The 17,963-nt window shown below is 28.9% G+C and overlaps 2 protein-coding genes across 10 annotated transcripts; both read left to right on the plus strand.

The window, feature by feature from the left end:
• The first annotated feature begins 2,294 nt into the window (after positions 1-2,294).
• LOC105250047 lies at positions 2,295-13,046 on the plus strand. 9 transcript variants are annotated; one of them, XM_025414210.1, is made up of 12 exons: positions 2,295-2,427; positions 3,701-4,063; positions 4,430-4,552; positions 4,895-5,074; positions 5,676-5,875; positions 5,960-6,098; positions 6,209-6,430; positions 6,725-6,826; positions 9,944-11,849; positions 12,187-12,382; positions 12,506-12,680; positions 12,866-13,046. In XM_025414210.1, exons 2-12 carry the CDS (start codon positions 3,809-3,811, stop codon positions 12,926-12,928), a joined length of 3,561 nt encoding a protein of 1,186 aa, XP_025269995.1. In that variant the 5' UTR covers positions 2,295-2,427; positions 3,701-3,808; the 3' UTR covers positions 12,929-13,046. The 9 variants fall into 9 exon arrangements, with proteins under 9 accessions (XP_025269995.1, XP_025269996.1, XP_019882735.1 ...); XM_025414211.1 differs by having other exon boundaries at positions 4,445-4,552; XM_020027176.2 differs by having other exon boundaries at positions 3,701-4,552.
• Positions 13,047-14,022: 976 nt separating this feature from the next.
• Positions 14,023-14,520, plus strand: LOC109609919 (up-regulated during skeletal muscle growth protein 5). The gene is made up of 2 exons (XM_020027172.1): positions 14,023-14,232; positions 14,339-14,520. Exons 1-2 carry the CDS (start codon positions 14,158-14,160, stop codon positions 14,414-14,416), a joined length of 153 nt encoding a protein of 50 aa, XP_019882731.1. The 5' UTR covers positions 14,023-14,157; the 3' UTR covers positions 14,417-14,520.
• The last annotated feature ends 3,443 nt before the right edge of the window (positions 14,521-17,963 follow it).

The raw sequence follows: 17,963 nt of genomic DNA on the forward strand, positions 1-17,963 counted from the left end.
TTGGAAGAGTATCAATCAAATTTAATAGTTTAATATAGAATCAAGTGATTACGCGATATGATATAATATATTAACAATTTTAGATATTTAGAAAGAGATATTTATTAATAATTTTATAAAATAATTTTATAAATAATTTTATAAAATTTTTATAAGGAGGAAGCTAATAAATAAAATAGGAAAAATGATGATTTCGTTTCGCTCGATCTATAGCTGTGCATTTTTTGCACTACTCAAGTACTTTCAAAAATTGGAATTAATTAATATATAATATTTAATATATTTATATAATACATAATAATTAATATATAATATTTAATATAATATTTTATATAATACATTTAACTCTGTAATTAATGCTGTTTGTATCTTGTTATAGAAACGCTCATTATCTTAACTTTTTTTTTTTTACGAAATAAATTAACAAAAAGAATCTAAGGACAATTTACGAACAACATCGCAACGTTTTAGACAATTTAAAATCACAAATCGTATCAATTGTTAAATTGTTGAAAATTGAAAAATTTTTTCTTTATAAATAATTTAAAATCTTTTCTTATAAAAAAAAATTATTTATAAAAAGTATTATAAAAATTCATTTTTCTCTTTTTTTTTCATATGCTTTTTCATATTTTTCGATATTATTTGAAGGCACTTTTGGATTTCAAAAGCGCCTTCTAATTTACGTAATCACTTACGAACAGAACATGCCATCATTGAAAGGAATATTTCTTCTTTTATTCAAGAATATTGACGAATATTGACGTCTCTTACGTATTTAAATTTATGACTTGTATTATGCATTCGTGATAGCGAATAAGAATTTTAAATCGACCAATCAGAGAAAAGGAAAGGAGCGCCATTGGACGTGGCACGTTTCTGTCAAAGGTCATAGAGTTCACGCAGTCTAGATCAGCGTAACTGTGGTCTAGTATAGAGATCCTCAAGTAAAAAAATGGCGACTGCGTTAAATAACAAGGCACTCTATATGTAGAGTGTATATATTAGTTAGCAGTATTTGTTGATATCTAGATAAAATTATCTAGATAATTATCTAGATAAAAAATGAATCATCTTTATCTTTAACTAGATGAAGAAATACAAAGTATCTTTATCTTTATCTTAGATGAAAAATATGTCATCTTATCTAAAAATTATCTAAGATGACGTTTTCATTATGCAAGAGTTTTCCAGGCAAGCTTCTAAAAAACTTTTATTTTTGAGAAACTTAAAACTTAATAACTTAAAATAAAAAAAGAACGTCGTCGAATCTTTTTCATTCTGTTCATTTAAATTTACATACTTGTACTTGTTTTATTTAAATTTGTGGATAAATTTTATAGAATAATTTTTTTTATTTTTACATTATTATTGGTTATTTTATTATATATTTCTTAAATTTGCATTGAAAAATGACTGGCTGCTGTAATGATGGTTGCAATAACTTTACTAATTAAAGGATTTTCAATGAGAAGTTTTCCAATAAATCATGAAAGAAGAGCATTGTGATTATTAATATTAATATTCCAAACTGGAACCCCACAAAAAATAGCCGTATATGTGAAAAATATTTTTTAAACGAATTATATTAACATAAAATTTAAAAATTACTTATAGACATTATTAGAAAATTAATTTAAATATTTGTAACTAATTTATTTTATATACTCGTCACAAAATATAAAATTTTAACTTATTTTCACTAAAATGATTTATATCTAATTTATAATTTGCGCTAAAACTTTCAGTATTTTGGATTGGTTCCGCCATTATTTGTCAACCTAACCTAACCAATCAGCCTACAGTCAATCGCCAGACTCTTACTCGAGGGTCTCTAGTCTAGTAACGCTTGCTCTCCTCAATCCGATTGGTCGGCTCGGAATTTGTGCCCAGCGCGCAAGCGCAGTCGCTATCGTGGAATAAGCTGTAAAGGTGCGGCCTCATTGACGCTAAAAAGTAGCGTCAATGAGGCCGCACCTTAAATAATAACGTAAGCGTTTTTTAAATATCTGCATCTTTTTTTTAAAAGCTAGAATTATGTAGCCATATTTATTTTTCGACTATCGTATGTCAAATTGTCGCTTGGTACGTACGTATTCGTACAAATAAATTGAAAACAATGAACTAAGAGAGAGAAAAAGAGTCAAAATGCCGTGATTGGTGGATAGCTCTTCTCGAGGTTTTCTCTCGTGTAATTGAGTTAAATAAAAAGAGATACACATATACATGTTCTGTTTCGAACGTTATCTTATTTCTACGTAATTTTACTCTGTGTTCAATTTTTTTTCACTTTCCCTCTCCTTCCTCAAGATATCTTGATAAAACGCAAACAGAGCTTTCTCAGGGCGCTATTATCTCTTAGTTATATCTTTGGGGTAGGAAGCGCCGGTAAAGATTAGGTTAAGATATCAAATTCACTTTATTAAGGTACGATATTGTTAGGTGAGAAAAAAAATTAATAAGGAAATATAGAACTTGCATTTGTGAGATACGTAAGATCACTTAGATTACTTTAAGAATATCTTCTTTGTAATTTAACCCTTCTATAAATTCGAATACACAGAATCACGTGCAAAGTAACTTCTTGGAGGAAGCTTTTTCATATATATATATATATATATATATATATATATATATATATATATATATATATAAAGAAGACATCCCCAATAATGTTTAATTATTTTTAATTTTGTTTAATATATTTTAGTCTTTGATATTTATCCTGAAAATTTACGCGAGATAAGCTCGGTAATAGTCTGTATTTATCTGCAAAGTTCTTCATGTGAACGTCTCTTGTTTTTCGTGTAAGAAGATCGTTTTGCATACTTTCTTATTTTTAGCGAATTATTTCTTTAGAAAGTGTAAACTACAACTTGTTAGAGATGAATTCCTGAGATATTTTTTCATATTATAAAAAGCACGAGGAAACATTTTAGATCCTAATCTTAGGAATGTGTGAGACTCCACATGTTAAAGTTTTTGAAAACAAAAGATCCTGTGTATGTAGTTATTTGTGTAAAGCATCTGTGAATCTCGTGGCTATTTTCTAAGCAGATAGAACGTTATTTCTAAATCTTCGATAAATAATTAAAAAGAAAAAATATTAATTAAAAAATTATTAATAATATTAATATTAATCATATTAAATTAATAATAATAATATTAAATTAATTTAAAATATTATTATTAATATTAATTTAATATTGTTACTATTACTATTTAATATAATATTTAATATAATTTAATTAAATTAATTTTAATTAAGTAACAATATTAAATTAATATTAATAATAATATTAATATTAATATAAATTAATATTATTATTAATATTAATAATATTAATATTAATAATAATATTAATAGTAATATTAATATTAATAATAATAATAATAATAATAATATTAATAATAATATTAATAATAATAATAATATTAATAACAATATTAATATTAATAACAATATTAATATTAATAATAATTATTTTTGAAAAGATTAATAGATAATGATGAGATACATTATTTCTTTCGCTTATGACACTTTTTTGCTGTATGCTATTATATGTAAAATTTAATGCAAAATATATGACGAGTTATGAAATATTTAATTTATTTTTAATTAATTAATAGAGTGTAATGTATCAACATACAGTACTCTTGGATTAGCTACATCTTTACTAAGTGTGGAATTTTTTTGCAGGTGTCCAAGTTTTTTGAAGAGAGACACTGGCGTGAGAGATATGTTTCTTATATCAGTAATATTCCAACAATAAGAATATTTGAACGTGAATAAAAGAATCTCAACACCATGCCGATAAACAGTGCGAAACTCGATGAGGTTCGTAAGATCCTCCTGTCTTTACTGCTTGCGCGACCTGGCAGCACCTCGGTTGCCGTCCTCGATCAAGATTATTACGAGGTGGAAGGTGAGCGCATACCATGGCGGAAGTTTGGCTTTGCCGATTTGGTGGACTTTCTCAGCAGTATGCCAGAACATTTTGTGATCGAGTGGTATAATGGTGGACACCACGTGCGCGGAATCGCATCAGAGAAGACTAAACACGTGAGCTCGTTGGTATCCCGTCAGAAGCTTCCTCCGAAATCGAAATACATTCCGCCTAGGTTTCGTCAGAGTAATGTCAATAATCGATTTCCCAATCGCTTGCCACAAATGCAACGTGCTCGAGTCAGAGTCACAGCCGAGCAGCTATCGTATATTGTAGCCTATGTCAGGAACAAACCAAAGGGCATAAGTATGCGGAATGTCATTTTGATGCTACAGAAGCGATGGCCACATATCACAGTCTCTATGTATGACATGCGGGAACAGCTGCGCGAGTTGTCGCATTTCTTGTATCTAGATTGTGATATGATTTATCCTAAATCGTCTGTGAATGATGTTTCACGAAACGTGAAAAATCATCCACAGTCTTCAACATCACAGAATGTACCACGGTCACCAGCCAGGGAAACGGTATGCGTTGGTGGAGAGGAGGGGTCCGATTTTTCGGAGGAGCTTGACGATGAAGGCATCTTTGTCCCATCCAATTATGTAAGCAATAATTATCCGAAGCAATCCCAGACTAGTGGGCGAATCGCCGCGAGTTTTCCCCGAAGTATGAATAACGAACAGAATGCAATGTTGAATCACAACGACGACGTCGATGATGATAACTACTTGAATGATCTCCCAGAAATTGCCTCGCTAATAGACAATAGAACAAAGTCGCGATTGGATCAGTTGATACGAAAACATCCAGAGGGTATTTGGTGTGCTGATTTGCCTGAACAATATTTCAAGGAATATAACGTACATTTAAATTACAAGGAACTAGGTTTTATGAGCGTGCGCGATTACGTATCTTACTTGACGAACATTTTCTATATGACACAGGAAAATTTGACCGGTGATTTCTTATTGTATACCGCGGACAATAGGCCGATAGTTCCTGACCAAGATTCGAGAACAGAGTCTACCGATAAAAGATCAAGCTCATGTGAACAATATGATGAACACAATGGAGTGCGAAGACAATATGACAATGATGACAATGCACCGATCCCAGCGGATGTTGTAAGTATATATTTTTTGATAATATCTATATTTATTTGATAATGTCTCTCATTTGGAATTAATCGATAAGATATATCTTTTGTTGAATTACATTGTACATTGTTAACTATATTTATTGATTGATTTTATTGATTGATTTATTTATTGATTTATTATTGTATTTATATAATTTATTATTATATTTATTATTTAATTTATTATATAATTTATTATTTATATAATTTATTATTATATTGTATTATTATAATTGTATTTATTTATTGATTTATTTATAATGCTAAAACCGTTAATGATTTTTTATAAGTATTAAAATTTATAAAAAGATATAAATTTTATATAGAAGTATTAATCCTTTTGATTTTTATCGCAAATAAAATTAAAGATTTTATATGAAAAAAATTCATAGGTAACAATATTCATAATATATATAAATAATATCCAGGAATTGTAGGATTTCTTAAGTATTATATTTCTATTCATGATGTTTATTTTCTTATTAATTAAATTGTTTTACTTTCTCTAAAATAAAATATATAATTATCCCTTTTTTTATATGCACACTCTAATAATATTGCCATAATTGGTATATCTAATTTTATAGTCTCCTACTATAACCAAGATATTTGCACCTGAGGATACAATGAATTATAATGACAGTGTGGACCAAATATCAGTGACTGATTTACAGTCTACTGGAAATTTTCTGGAGGTATATATTGTAGAAATATTTCATCCAACCTTCTTTTGGATACATCTACGGGAAAATAGGAAAGACTTTGATAAACTTATGGGTAATTTGCAGTAAGTACAACGATTAATCAATGTTCATGTATTAATAGTAGCAATAGAGAGAAAGATAATTAAAATTACTTAATTTTTTTCTAGCAATTATTACCAGCGTAATAAAGATAAGTACACCATTCCAAAGATAGCTCTTAAAAAAGGTCTAAATTGTGCCTGTATATATGCAGGTAAATGGCATAGAGGAATTATTAAATCTGTAAAGCCAGATTTCAGAGTGACGGTGAGTGAAAATGCAATATAAGATAAGAATATTTTGAATAATACAATTAAGTTTCTGGAAGTGATTCCATCAATTATATTATTATAATAATATTCTTTATATTTCAATAGATAATGTTTTACGATTATGGCACTTTGAAAACGTATGCGTCCGAAGATGTATATTATTTGCATAAACAGTTCTGTTATCTACCCGCGCAAGCGATACCTTGCGGCTTGTACAATGTTAGACCATGTGTTGGTGATCGTTGGAAAAAGAGTGTAATAGATCAATTAGTTGATAGAATTAGTGAAACTCTTTTAGCCTTAACGATAATTTCAGTTGATCCTTCGGTGAGATTATTTTTTATATTTCTAAAATCAAAATATAAGTACTTTAATTTTTAACTTTAGATTATTTCTCGATTATTGTGAAATATCTTTGTTTTAATTTTCGGTATCAAGCAAAAATAATTAGATTGATAATATTTTTTTCAATCTTCTAATTTGATTAATTTACATATGTGTAATTTAATAATAACATTTATATGACATATAATAATAACATTTATAGAAAATTGCTATTACAAATATGATTGTTATGGATGTAATATTATTTATCTAATATTTATTTATTTATTTTGATAGAACAATTCTATGATGGTCATTTTGACTGATACAAGTGAAGAGGAGGATGTACATATAAATGATTGGTTAATCAATGAGAAATTAGCACGTTGCGGTAAAATGGTGCGTATGTGTGATAACTTTTCGTATCTTCATTATACGACTTGCAATAATATTAATGTCCCATCGCCTACGTCTGTGCCAATCGCCCATGATAAGATGTCTGAGAGTGATATAGAAAGTGATATAGAAAATGTCGATGAAACGCGACAAGATCAATCAATACCGTGCAAGAAAACGCATACATTATTTAATGTAAAGAGTGAAAATAATGTAACAAATGAAAACAAAACTTTCGAGTCAAATTTAAAAGCTCTCTTGCAGAAATTACGGGATAATAATTCACTGAATGCTGAATCATCGGATACTAAATCGCAATCAACAAATTCTTCGACAAATGAAAGACCAAATGGTCCTGGAGAATTTGCCCCGTTCGAAAAATTGAGAACACTGAATGTTACATCCAATTCTAATCCGAGCATTTCGACGTCAAAGTCAAACCATGACTTTAAAGATGACATACGACAAATTGATTCAGATATGAAAGCTAATTCACACGACGATAATGAAAAGCACTGTGCACTGAATGTGGATTTTACTTTGAGAGATTCCGACAACGAGGATAATAACGAAAAAGATTTTGGAACATTTAGAAGTTTATATGGTGGACATGGTATGATGGAGCCTTTTGATTGGAAAGTAATACAAGAGAAGAATGAGCTTCTTCGTGAAACAAATGCTGCGTCACATAATAATTTGAACGCTCTAATTAAAGAATATAAAAACAATGTAACAGAAGATGAATCGGAATCGCATGATTTAAATAATCTGGAGAAAAAATCACCTCTTAACCCTTACTTTTTTAATCTAACTCGTAGAGAAGAGGAATATTACCTGCCCGAGAGGAATTTCAATTACGGTTTTAAAAATGTGTCACAATCCGTGGCAAGACTGAGAAGCAGAATGGAAATACAGAATGATCAGTATACAACAGTACTTGTACCGAGGAGGATACTTGACATATTGTGTGGTAATTATGATGACACTCAAGTCCAATCTGAAGATACATCAAATTCTGCTATTAATCCTGCTAAAACCAATGGTGTAGCTTCTCCAGTAAAAATGACACCTCAATCCCAGGTCATAAACGAAAATAATGAAGCATATGGGACAAGAACCGAAATAGAAAACAGAGATTTTGCTACAGATGATGTGAAATCAAACGCCTCTAATATGATTAATAATGAAGATAAGAATGAAACGACGAGAATAAATAATAAGAAAATGTTTGAATGTAATACAGACAGTTCCTCTGAATGCAGTACACCTGGCAATCCCAGATATAAAGTATTATTGGATCAAATGAAGCGCATGCAGATGAATTCCATGCATTCGAATACCTCGATGGACCTGTCTAGTAAAAGAGACTCTCCTAGCAGCGACCAGGTTCCATGGTCTTCCTATAGTCACAGCAATAGCACTACCAGTAGTACAATGATCTCGTCAGACGACGAACAACACTCGGACGTCAGGAATCAAAGTAGCATGCGCTTTATCAAATTATGCAACCTTTCGAAACTGTCCACGTCCTCGAGTGATTTTTCGCTAGATTGCAACTCTAAAGAAACTAAATGTCTCTTGTCCTCGGACGATTCTGTCTCTTCTTTCAGTACGAATGATTCCAAGCAGAATCATTCGGTGGAAATTGACTCGATTGCTTCTACCGTTGACAATTCAGAACATTCGAATGCGACAGTCGAAAGGCCTCGTAATTTAAAAAATATGTTGGAATTGGTGTTGAAAAACATGGAAAATGCGTCGAGCGATGTTGAATTGGATTCTGATGATCTAAGTAACCAGGAAAGTGTCGCGAGTGACAAGAAAGAAAGCGAATTAGTCGACGAATTGGTGGTAGATCGCGTGAAATGTAAATCACCGAATAATGACGTAAATGTGCTCGAGGAAACACTTGTTCCGCCAGTGCTGAATGATTGCGATATAGAATCCGATGAGAGCGAGTGGGACGTTTGTGTAGAGTCTGTCTTACACTATGAGGAAAATAAGTACAACGGCTATCAAATTTCAGACAATGAATCTGAAAGTATTTAATAAAATTTGCATTTTGTGAAAAAAAAATTTTTTATCACACAATAAATCATATATAACGTATTTTACTTTTTTGAATTAAGATAAATTAAGATTGTGTGTCTTATCATCATTATTAATCATTAATCATTTAATAATTACTTTTAGTGATGTGTAGAGGAATATTATATGTTGATAAAAAAAATACGATTCTTCTAATTGGATTACTAATATATATACATATATATATATATTTTTGTAATCGCATATTCGCAATTATGTAATACATATTAAGATATTAATTTAGTTCTGTTTTGGGAAAAATTTGAACCTTATGTTATATGTAGTGTATATAAAATACAACGACACAATATGTAATAAAGATATTGGAATGTGCAAAGTTGTGTAAAGTTTATTATACCAATCAGCAAGAAAAATACTACTACGATCACATAAAGTGATAATTTTTCCCGAATTCTTGTGCCTCGGTTCAATGTTATTCTATTTATCTATTTATTTTTCAAGTTTCTCTTCTAATTATCAAACTTCCTTATTTTTACCTCGAGCTTGTTGGAATATTATTCAAATATTAATATTAAAATAAATAAATATTAAAATTAATATTAATAAAATTAATATCAAATTAATATTAAATCAAATTAATATTAATATTAAAATATTAATTTCCTACAAGAAATATTGTTTTAATGATACGCATATCACTTTATCTGATCTGTTTTCCTTTTTGTTTTCATTACTCAGGGTGATGCCGTCGTTATTCCATGTTATTTTTCAAGTTTCTCTTCTAATTATCAAACTTCCTTATTTTTACCTCGAGCTTGTTGGAATATTATTCAAATATTAATATTAAAATAAATAAATATTAAAATTAATATTATATTAATAATTTAATTTTATATTAATTTTATTATTTAATTATTTAATTTTATATTAATAAAATTAATATAAAATTAATATTAAAATTAATATAAATATTAATATTAATATTAAAGTATTAATTTTCTACAAGAAATATTGTAATGATACGCATATCACTTTATCTGATCTGTTTTCTCTTTTGTTTTCATTATTCAGGGCGATGCCGTCGATATGGCGAGCATAATGAAATACGTAGTAAACAATTTGAATCAATTACCGACGTATTGCTTCGCGGAGGAGAGCCTAATGTCGGATAGTCGCTGCTGCAAGGCAACATCCACCGAGGAGCTACACGAGGTACCTTTGGTTTCGTCAAAACAGACTCATCCGTGCGGCTTTGAGCAACATACGGTGAGGCCACCGCCAGGCTTTGCGCCTCTCGACAAAAAACCCAGCTTATCTAGCACGTCAACGATAAGTTCCAGCGATACATATTCCTTCGGGAACACGCCAAATGTAAGGACACCAAGTTACGGTAACGAAGCTACGAATCCATTTCTCAACGATCAACAATTGCACGACAATGTCATTTCTAATGACGCAGCGAAGCAGATATTTACTCCGATCTGGAGCGAGAACATGCAGCTGTTTATCAAGCTGACTGAGATTTTGTACGATTTATTAGGACGCTCGCCGCTCAATAGAAGCATTTTTGAAAATCACATGTCGATCCAGCATCACTTGAATAAATTTCTCAGAAACTTCGAAGAGACCCTGGCACCGGACAGCGATAGGTCTACGATCGGCACGTCATCAGCGTCGCTCAAGAAAGAAACGTCGAGTAAGGTCGACTCGGTGGAAAAGATGCCGGTCAACTCGAACGCCGAGAGTTTCGTGAATCAGAATCTTGCGGGCATGAGTAACTTATCCCTGAATCCGTTCGACGATGACAAACTATCGCAGACTCACAATATGTTTTCCGCTTACGGCTCAAACGGTTATACCTTTGGCTGGCACCAATCTGACAGATTCAGCCCGCATATCCAAGTGACTCCAATTTCCCCTTCTCCAGCGACTCCGACTCCCATGTTCGCCAATTATGGACCAGCGGCCAATGTTTTTCTCCCGAACCCCGATCAGGGCAATGAAAATCCTTCTGCAACGAAGCCGATATCCTCGACGGTGCCAAACGCTGATATCTGCAATAACAATCATAATTCTTCGGCTTTCAACTTTTCCGCAAATAACGAATTCGCCAAAGTGATCAAAGAGACGAATCCCTTCAAGTTTTCCATGATTAATAATATGCAGATGCCGGAGAAGCAGAATGAATGGATGGCGAACAATTGTGATACCAATGCTACATCCTATCAATCAGTTAAAAATTTAAACGATCAGTCTTCAAAAATGGAAACTGTAAATGTCAATGCGGGAAGTAAGGGGTTTCCTACGACTGCAGACCACGTCAATGTCAATGGCGTTGATTACACTCCTAAAATCGTTTACGAGGCTGGCCCGGTGATGTATAATGTACAGAAAAAGGAAGCTGACGTGAAACGCAATAGCGATTTTAAAAATGATGCTAACGTACCTTCCAGAGAACATTGTAATAAGGAATTGTCCTCGCAGTCTGTGAATGATGGCTTGTACTTGAAACATGATAGCTATCATATCGACGAGGCTTACGTGAGTCGATTACCAACCGATTATACGTCGCAAAACTCACCTCCGATCATAAACGAGTCGATTTATCATCAGCAAAATAAGGTGAATGAACGAGTCCTTTCCTCTCAAGCGTGGAAAAAAGTCGAGATTCCTGAACGTTGGATGAACTCGCATTTTCCAAACGATACTTCCTTACAGAATCATAGTGAGAATTCTACGATTAACACATCGATTAATTCTTCACTTTCTAAAGACTCGAATAATACCAAAGAATCTGAAAATCGAGGGATGAATGGAACAGCTGATTTAAATTACATTTTTCAATGGAACGATAAAGAAACGTCGATGGATATGTATAAGAATTTTTGGAATAATCCATCTTACAAGAATCAAAAGTTCGAATATAAAAATGGGAGTGACTATTTTTTCGACACATCTTTTGTGTTTCAGAAAATTGGTATGTATGACATTGTCGGGATTCAGTTAATTGAACCAGTGTTTATTAGTATTGTGCATATAAAATAAATTATCATAATAATAATAATAATAATAATAATAATAATAATAATAATAATAATAATAATAATAATAATAAATAAATTATTATAATTATATTATAATTATTATTCTAATATTATATTATATTAATATTATATTAATATTATATTATTATAATATTATTAATTATTATAATTATATAAAATAATAATAATTTATTAATTAATTATTATTATAGTGATAATAATAATAATTATTATTATAATATTAATAATTTTAAAATTTAAAAAAAATAGATTCAGTTAAAAACGCGACACTTATATTTCACTCCGAAGGAGAAGGTTGGATATTGACACAAGAATTTGTACAAATTTTTACACATTTTAAAACGTGCTCTTATATGATATCTATGTTAGAAACGATGCATATAAAAGCTACATTCAAACAAGTTCAAAGATCCGACTATCCAGTACAATTTTTGCAACTCGATCAGTAAGTTTACAAAAAATTTAAATAGCATATTTTAAACACGCACCACACACGTATACATTTGAGCTGTACAAATTTCAACTTTAAAAATGATACTTTTAAAAAAATATATCTTTATCGTTTCAGTTATCCTTTACATGCTATACGAGATTCCAATATGCGAATTGAGTCCATTCATTTAATCTCGTTGCAAAGCGCGTTGTCATTATTACATAAGTTGAAAATAGTTACTCGCGAGGAAATAGATAATGCCTTTAAGAAAAACGAGTTTGTAAGAGGTTCCGTTTTGCCCGATATGTGGGTAAGTATTTTTAATATCTAAACTTTTCAATCATGATTTCAATAAACAAGCGATTATTTATATATATATTTTTCATAAACAAAGTAATAATTATAAGATTTTATTAACAATGAACAGTTATTTATGAAATATTTTTTTGTGCACATATGGAATACTTAATTAACTTGATGTTTTTGTTTGTTTAGATGATAATCGTCATTTATCGCGACTTAAAACGACGGATCGAACAATGCAACTTGTTGATATAAGTACTTAAGACTTTCAATATAAATAGCTTTGTATAGCTTTTGCTCATTAGAATTATATCTTTATTGTTAAATTTACACCTGTGACTGATAAAAGTTCCTCTTTGTATAAATATATAATCTCTTTGTATAAGTATATAAATAATTTTATTTTTTTGATGTTTATAACAAAAATAGGTGACAATTATGTTTAAGTTATCAGGGATTTTCAGTTTTTTAAAACGCTGATTCAGATGTATTATTTAAGTATTGCTTAAGTAACTGAGCATGGAAATATGAAGTGTTCTGAGATTATAATTTCATTTATCATACTATTATTTCTAATAACATATATAATTTCTTAGTGAATTATTATTAAATTCTTTCATGAATTTTTCTCTCATTCTAATCATTTCTTGACTAAGTACAACTAGTCTTAAATACTATACTATAATATTGTTAAGAAATATTTTTGTAATCAATTTTTTTAAATGAGAGAATATATGAACGAATATAAGACTGTTAAACCGCATCAAATGAAAAAAGAATCTGCGTTGATTTACTCACCCATATCAAGTATTCTTAATATTAACAGTGCCTTTCTCAAATGTATATATTCCAGTTTTTCTTCAAGCTGGAAAAAAATGAAAATTTCATAATAATTATGCCAAGAATAATTTTTGTAAGTATAGTATTTCTTGCAATTTAAAGAAGTAATCACTGCTAAATAATTTTAAGACAAATTATATAAAATATTAAGAATTAAAATACTAAAAATTATATAAATATTACATAAATAATTAAGATATTTATATATTTGTATAATTAAATTTATTTTTTATTAATTTATATATTATATAAAATTATTATTTATATTAAAATGTATACTTATAATTAATAATTATTATTACTTATAATTAAAAATTATTAATTTATATAATTAAAATAAAGATATTAAAATTATATAAATATTTATATATGATGTAAATAATATATGGAATATATTTAAAAATTCGAAAAATATTCGAGAATTATTAATATTGTAAAACAAAATTTCGGATATAAAAAAATACCTTTCAAAAACAGGAAGTTTCTCGCGATATCTCGCGATTTATCTTCGATATTTCGAGCATGGCGTCCACGAGCAGATGATCGTAACCGAGACATAAGTAGATTCGCGAATTGGCGACGTCTTGTTGTTCTTTTGTGTCATCAGAATTTTTGCGATTGCCTGAATTTTTCATCGTGAAAAAATGGCTGAAGGCGAGGAGAAGCTTACTGGTTTAGCGAAACATTTCAACAGCCAGACCATGTATGGTCGAGCGAACGTGAGTAATTTAACCTCGAAATAACCTCGAAATGGTCGACAAAGCTTTCGTTTACCTTGAAAGGAATTTTTGAATGTTCGATAAAATAAAAAAAAAATTTTTTCAGGTGTCGAAGGCGACGTACCTTGCTATAGGAACGATCGCTTTGTTCTTCTACCTGAAGCCGAAGAGCAAAAAGACGTAATTCGTGAATGAGGCCGTAGTTACATTACATTATGTAATACGATACACATTGTGTCGTATATCACCTTTAAATTCTTCAAATAAATAGTTAACTGATCTTTTGTAGATCCTTTTTTGTTTATTGATGGTATGTTACCAGGTAACCATTAATTTATAAATGTCATACATGTGATATAATCAATATAATATGTGATATATATGTCACAGTTTACAATCATATTAAAAAGAAAAAAAAAAAGCAGTTTCACATCTGTTCAATAACTTTTTGCTAAAGTATAAAATGTAAAATGGAAAAGAGATAAAAAAGTATAAAGAAACCATGAAATTATTGACAGAACTGTGTACTGATGGTTGAATAATATATTGAAGTTCCATGGATATATTTCATTACGTTTTGTGCTCCTCCAATTGATATTTAAAAAATTGTGTGTAATTTATCATCTTGCCTTACTCAATATTTCAAGAGATTACAGATATAGATATTTCAGAATATATTTCAACTGCAGAAACTTTCTTAACGATATTTATTTATGTTAAGGCTACATCTCCGTCATATGAAGTATTTTTATTTGTTACCGAGGGTTGTGTATATTTATAATTCATGTTTTGATTAATTGAATTTATTTTATGTACATTAAAATTTATTTAAAGCACATTTGAGTCGTAGAGAAAAAGTACATTTACACGATTGACGAAACTAATGTCTAGCTGCATTAAATTAAGAATAAAGAGTAACTAATAATAATAATACATGGAAACAATTTGTACAATGTGCCTTATCAGTGATGAGAAAATGCCAGCTGGAATAAAGTTCTAATTCAATAATTACAATATTCCAATGTGTGAAAGAATTTTTGGACTTTACAAAAACTTCTTTCAATTTTTGTACACAGAGAATTAATTCTTTTTTGAATTTTTATTTATCGGATATCATTAAATATGTAAAAAGATAACAAGAAAGCATTTAAAATCATACTCTTTATTTAGGAATTGGAAAACATTGTAGAATAAATTTTAGTGCAAATATTTTTCATCTCCTTTACTTTTATAATCGAATTAGTGTTTCCTTTTCAGCTATTCTTCATTGTTGCAAAAGTATAAAATATAAAATGGAAAAGAGACAAAAAAGTATAAAGAAACCATGAAATTATTGACAGAACTGTGTACTGATAGTTGAATAATATATTGAAGTTCCATGGATATATTTCATTACGTTTTGTGCTCCTCCAATTGATATTTAAAAAATTGTGTGTAATTTATCATCTTGCCTTACTCAATATTTCAAGAGATTACAGATATAGATATTTCAGAATATATTTCAACTGCAGAAACTTTCTTAACGATATTTATTCATGTTAAGGCTACATCTCCGTCATATGAAGTATTTTTATTTGTTACCGAGGGTTGTGTATATTTATAATTCATGTTTTGATTAATTCAATTTATTTTATGTACAATAAAATTTATTTAAAGCACATTTGAGTCGTAGAGAAAAAGTACATTTACACGATTGACGAAACTAATGTCTAGCTGCATTAAATTAAGAATAAAGAGTAACTAATAATAATAATACGTGGAAACAATTTGTACAATGTGCCTTATCAGTGATGAGAAAATGCCAGCTGGAATAAAGTTTTAATTCAATAATTACAATATTCCAATGTGTGAAAGAATTTTTGGACTTTACAAAAACTTCTTTCAATTTTTGTACACAGAGAATTAATTCTTTTTTGAATTTTTATTTATCGGATATCATTAAATATGTAAAAAGATAACAAGAAAGCATTTAAAATCATACTCTTTATTTAGGAATTGGAAAACATTGTAGAATAAATTTTAGCAAATATTTTTCATCTCCTTTACTTTTATAATCGAATTAGTGCTTCCTTTTCAACTATTCTTCATTGTTGCAAAAGTATAAAATATAAAATGGAAAAGAGACAAAAAAGTATAAAGAAATCATGAAATTATTGACAGAACTGTGTACTGATGGTTGAATAATATATTGAAGTTCCATGGATATATTTCATTACGTTTTGTGCTCCTCCAATTGATATTTAAAAAAATGTGTGTAATTTATCATCTTGCTTTACTCAATATTTCAAGAGATTACAGATATAGATATTTCAAAATATATTTCAACTGCAGAAACTTTCTTAACGATATTTATTCATGTTAAGGCTACATCTCCGTCATATGAAGTATTTTTATTTGTTATCGAGGGTTGTGTATATTTATAATTCATGTTTTGATTAATTGAATTTATTTTATGTACAATAAAATTTATTTAAAGCACATTTGAGTCGTAGAGAAAAAGTACACGATTGACGAAACTAATGTCTAGCTGCATTAAATTAAGAATAAAGAGTAACTAATAATAATAATACGTGGAAACAATTTGTACGATGTGCCTTAGCAGTGATAAGAAAATGCCAGCTGGAATAAAGCTCTAATTCAATAATTTCAATATTGATTCCAATGTGTGAAAGAATTTTTGGAATTTACAAAAACTTTCAATTTTTGTACACAGAGAATTAATTCTTTTTTTAATTTTTATTTATCATTAAATATGTAAAAAGATAACAAGAAGGCATTTAAGATCATACTTTTTATTTAGGAATTGGGAAATATTGTAGAATAAATTTTAGTAGTGCAATTTTTTTTCATGTCCTTTACTTTTATAATCGAATTAGTGCTTCCTTTTCAGCTATTCTTCATTGTTACTTAATGGTTTCTACAACTTGTATTTACAAGAATATCAAGACAGCGGTGGGATAAGATAAACAGCATAGATTGACATAATATATACAGTCTCATTTTATATATATATATATATATATATATATATATATATATATATATATATATTAGTATACGAGTATATTTAGATGAGTTCAATAGAAATTCCATGACTAGAATGGCGAATCTCTGTTTTTCGTATAACTACGAGAGCGTTTTGTTTCCCTCTGTCCTTAAATCTAATTTCTCCTTCCTCTGTTCTTTTAATAAGAATATCTCTACATCTGAAATCATTAAGATAAATTTCAATATATCTTATAGTTATTCGAGAACTAAATTATTTAGATAGAAACGCCAAATTGGACAGTCTATCTTATTATCTAGTTGACATTATTGATATTTTTTTTTTATCGAATTAAAAGCATTGATATAAGCTATTAAATAAATAATTTGTATAGCAGGAAGGAGAAGGTATTAATCGGCATATATAGATATTACTTAATAATTTATAAATAGAAATATATATATTTACAATTCTCTTAGATTAATGTCTAATTTTTGTAATTCTAATTTTTTTTTCAATATACATATACTTATTTCCGCTCGCCTATGTTACTTTTTCAGTGCGGATATTATATGTTTGTGAAAGTTAACGTTTATATATTGAATAATGTCTATAACAATTTAGTATTTAATATTTCTTTGGCATTTGAGTATATTTTCATTTTTTTTCATTTTGCTTCGTCTTGTCCTCTTTCTTTTAAAAATTTACATTCTTAAATAAAAAGAAATATTTACAGTATGATCGT

This window comes from Camponotus floridanus, unplaced genomic scaffold (genome assembly GCF_003227725.1).
Source record: "Camponotus floridanus strain SB8 unplaced genomic scaffold, Cflo_v7.5 scaffold8, whole genome shotgun sequence".
Lineage (NCBI taxonomy): Eukaryota > Metazoa > Arthropoda > Insecta > Hymenoptera > Formicidae > Camponotus > Camponotus floridanus.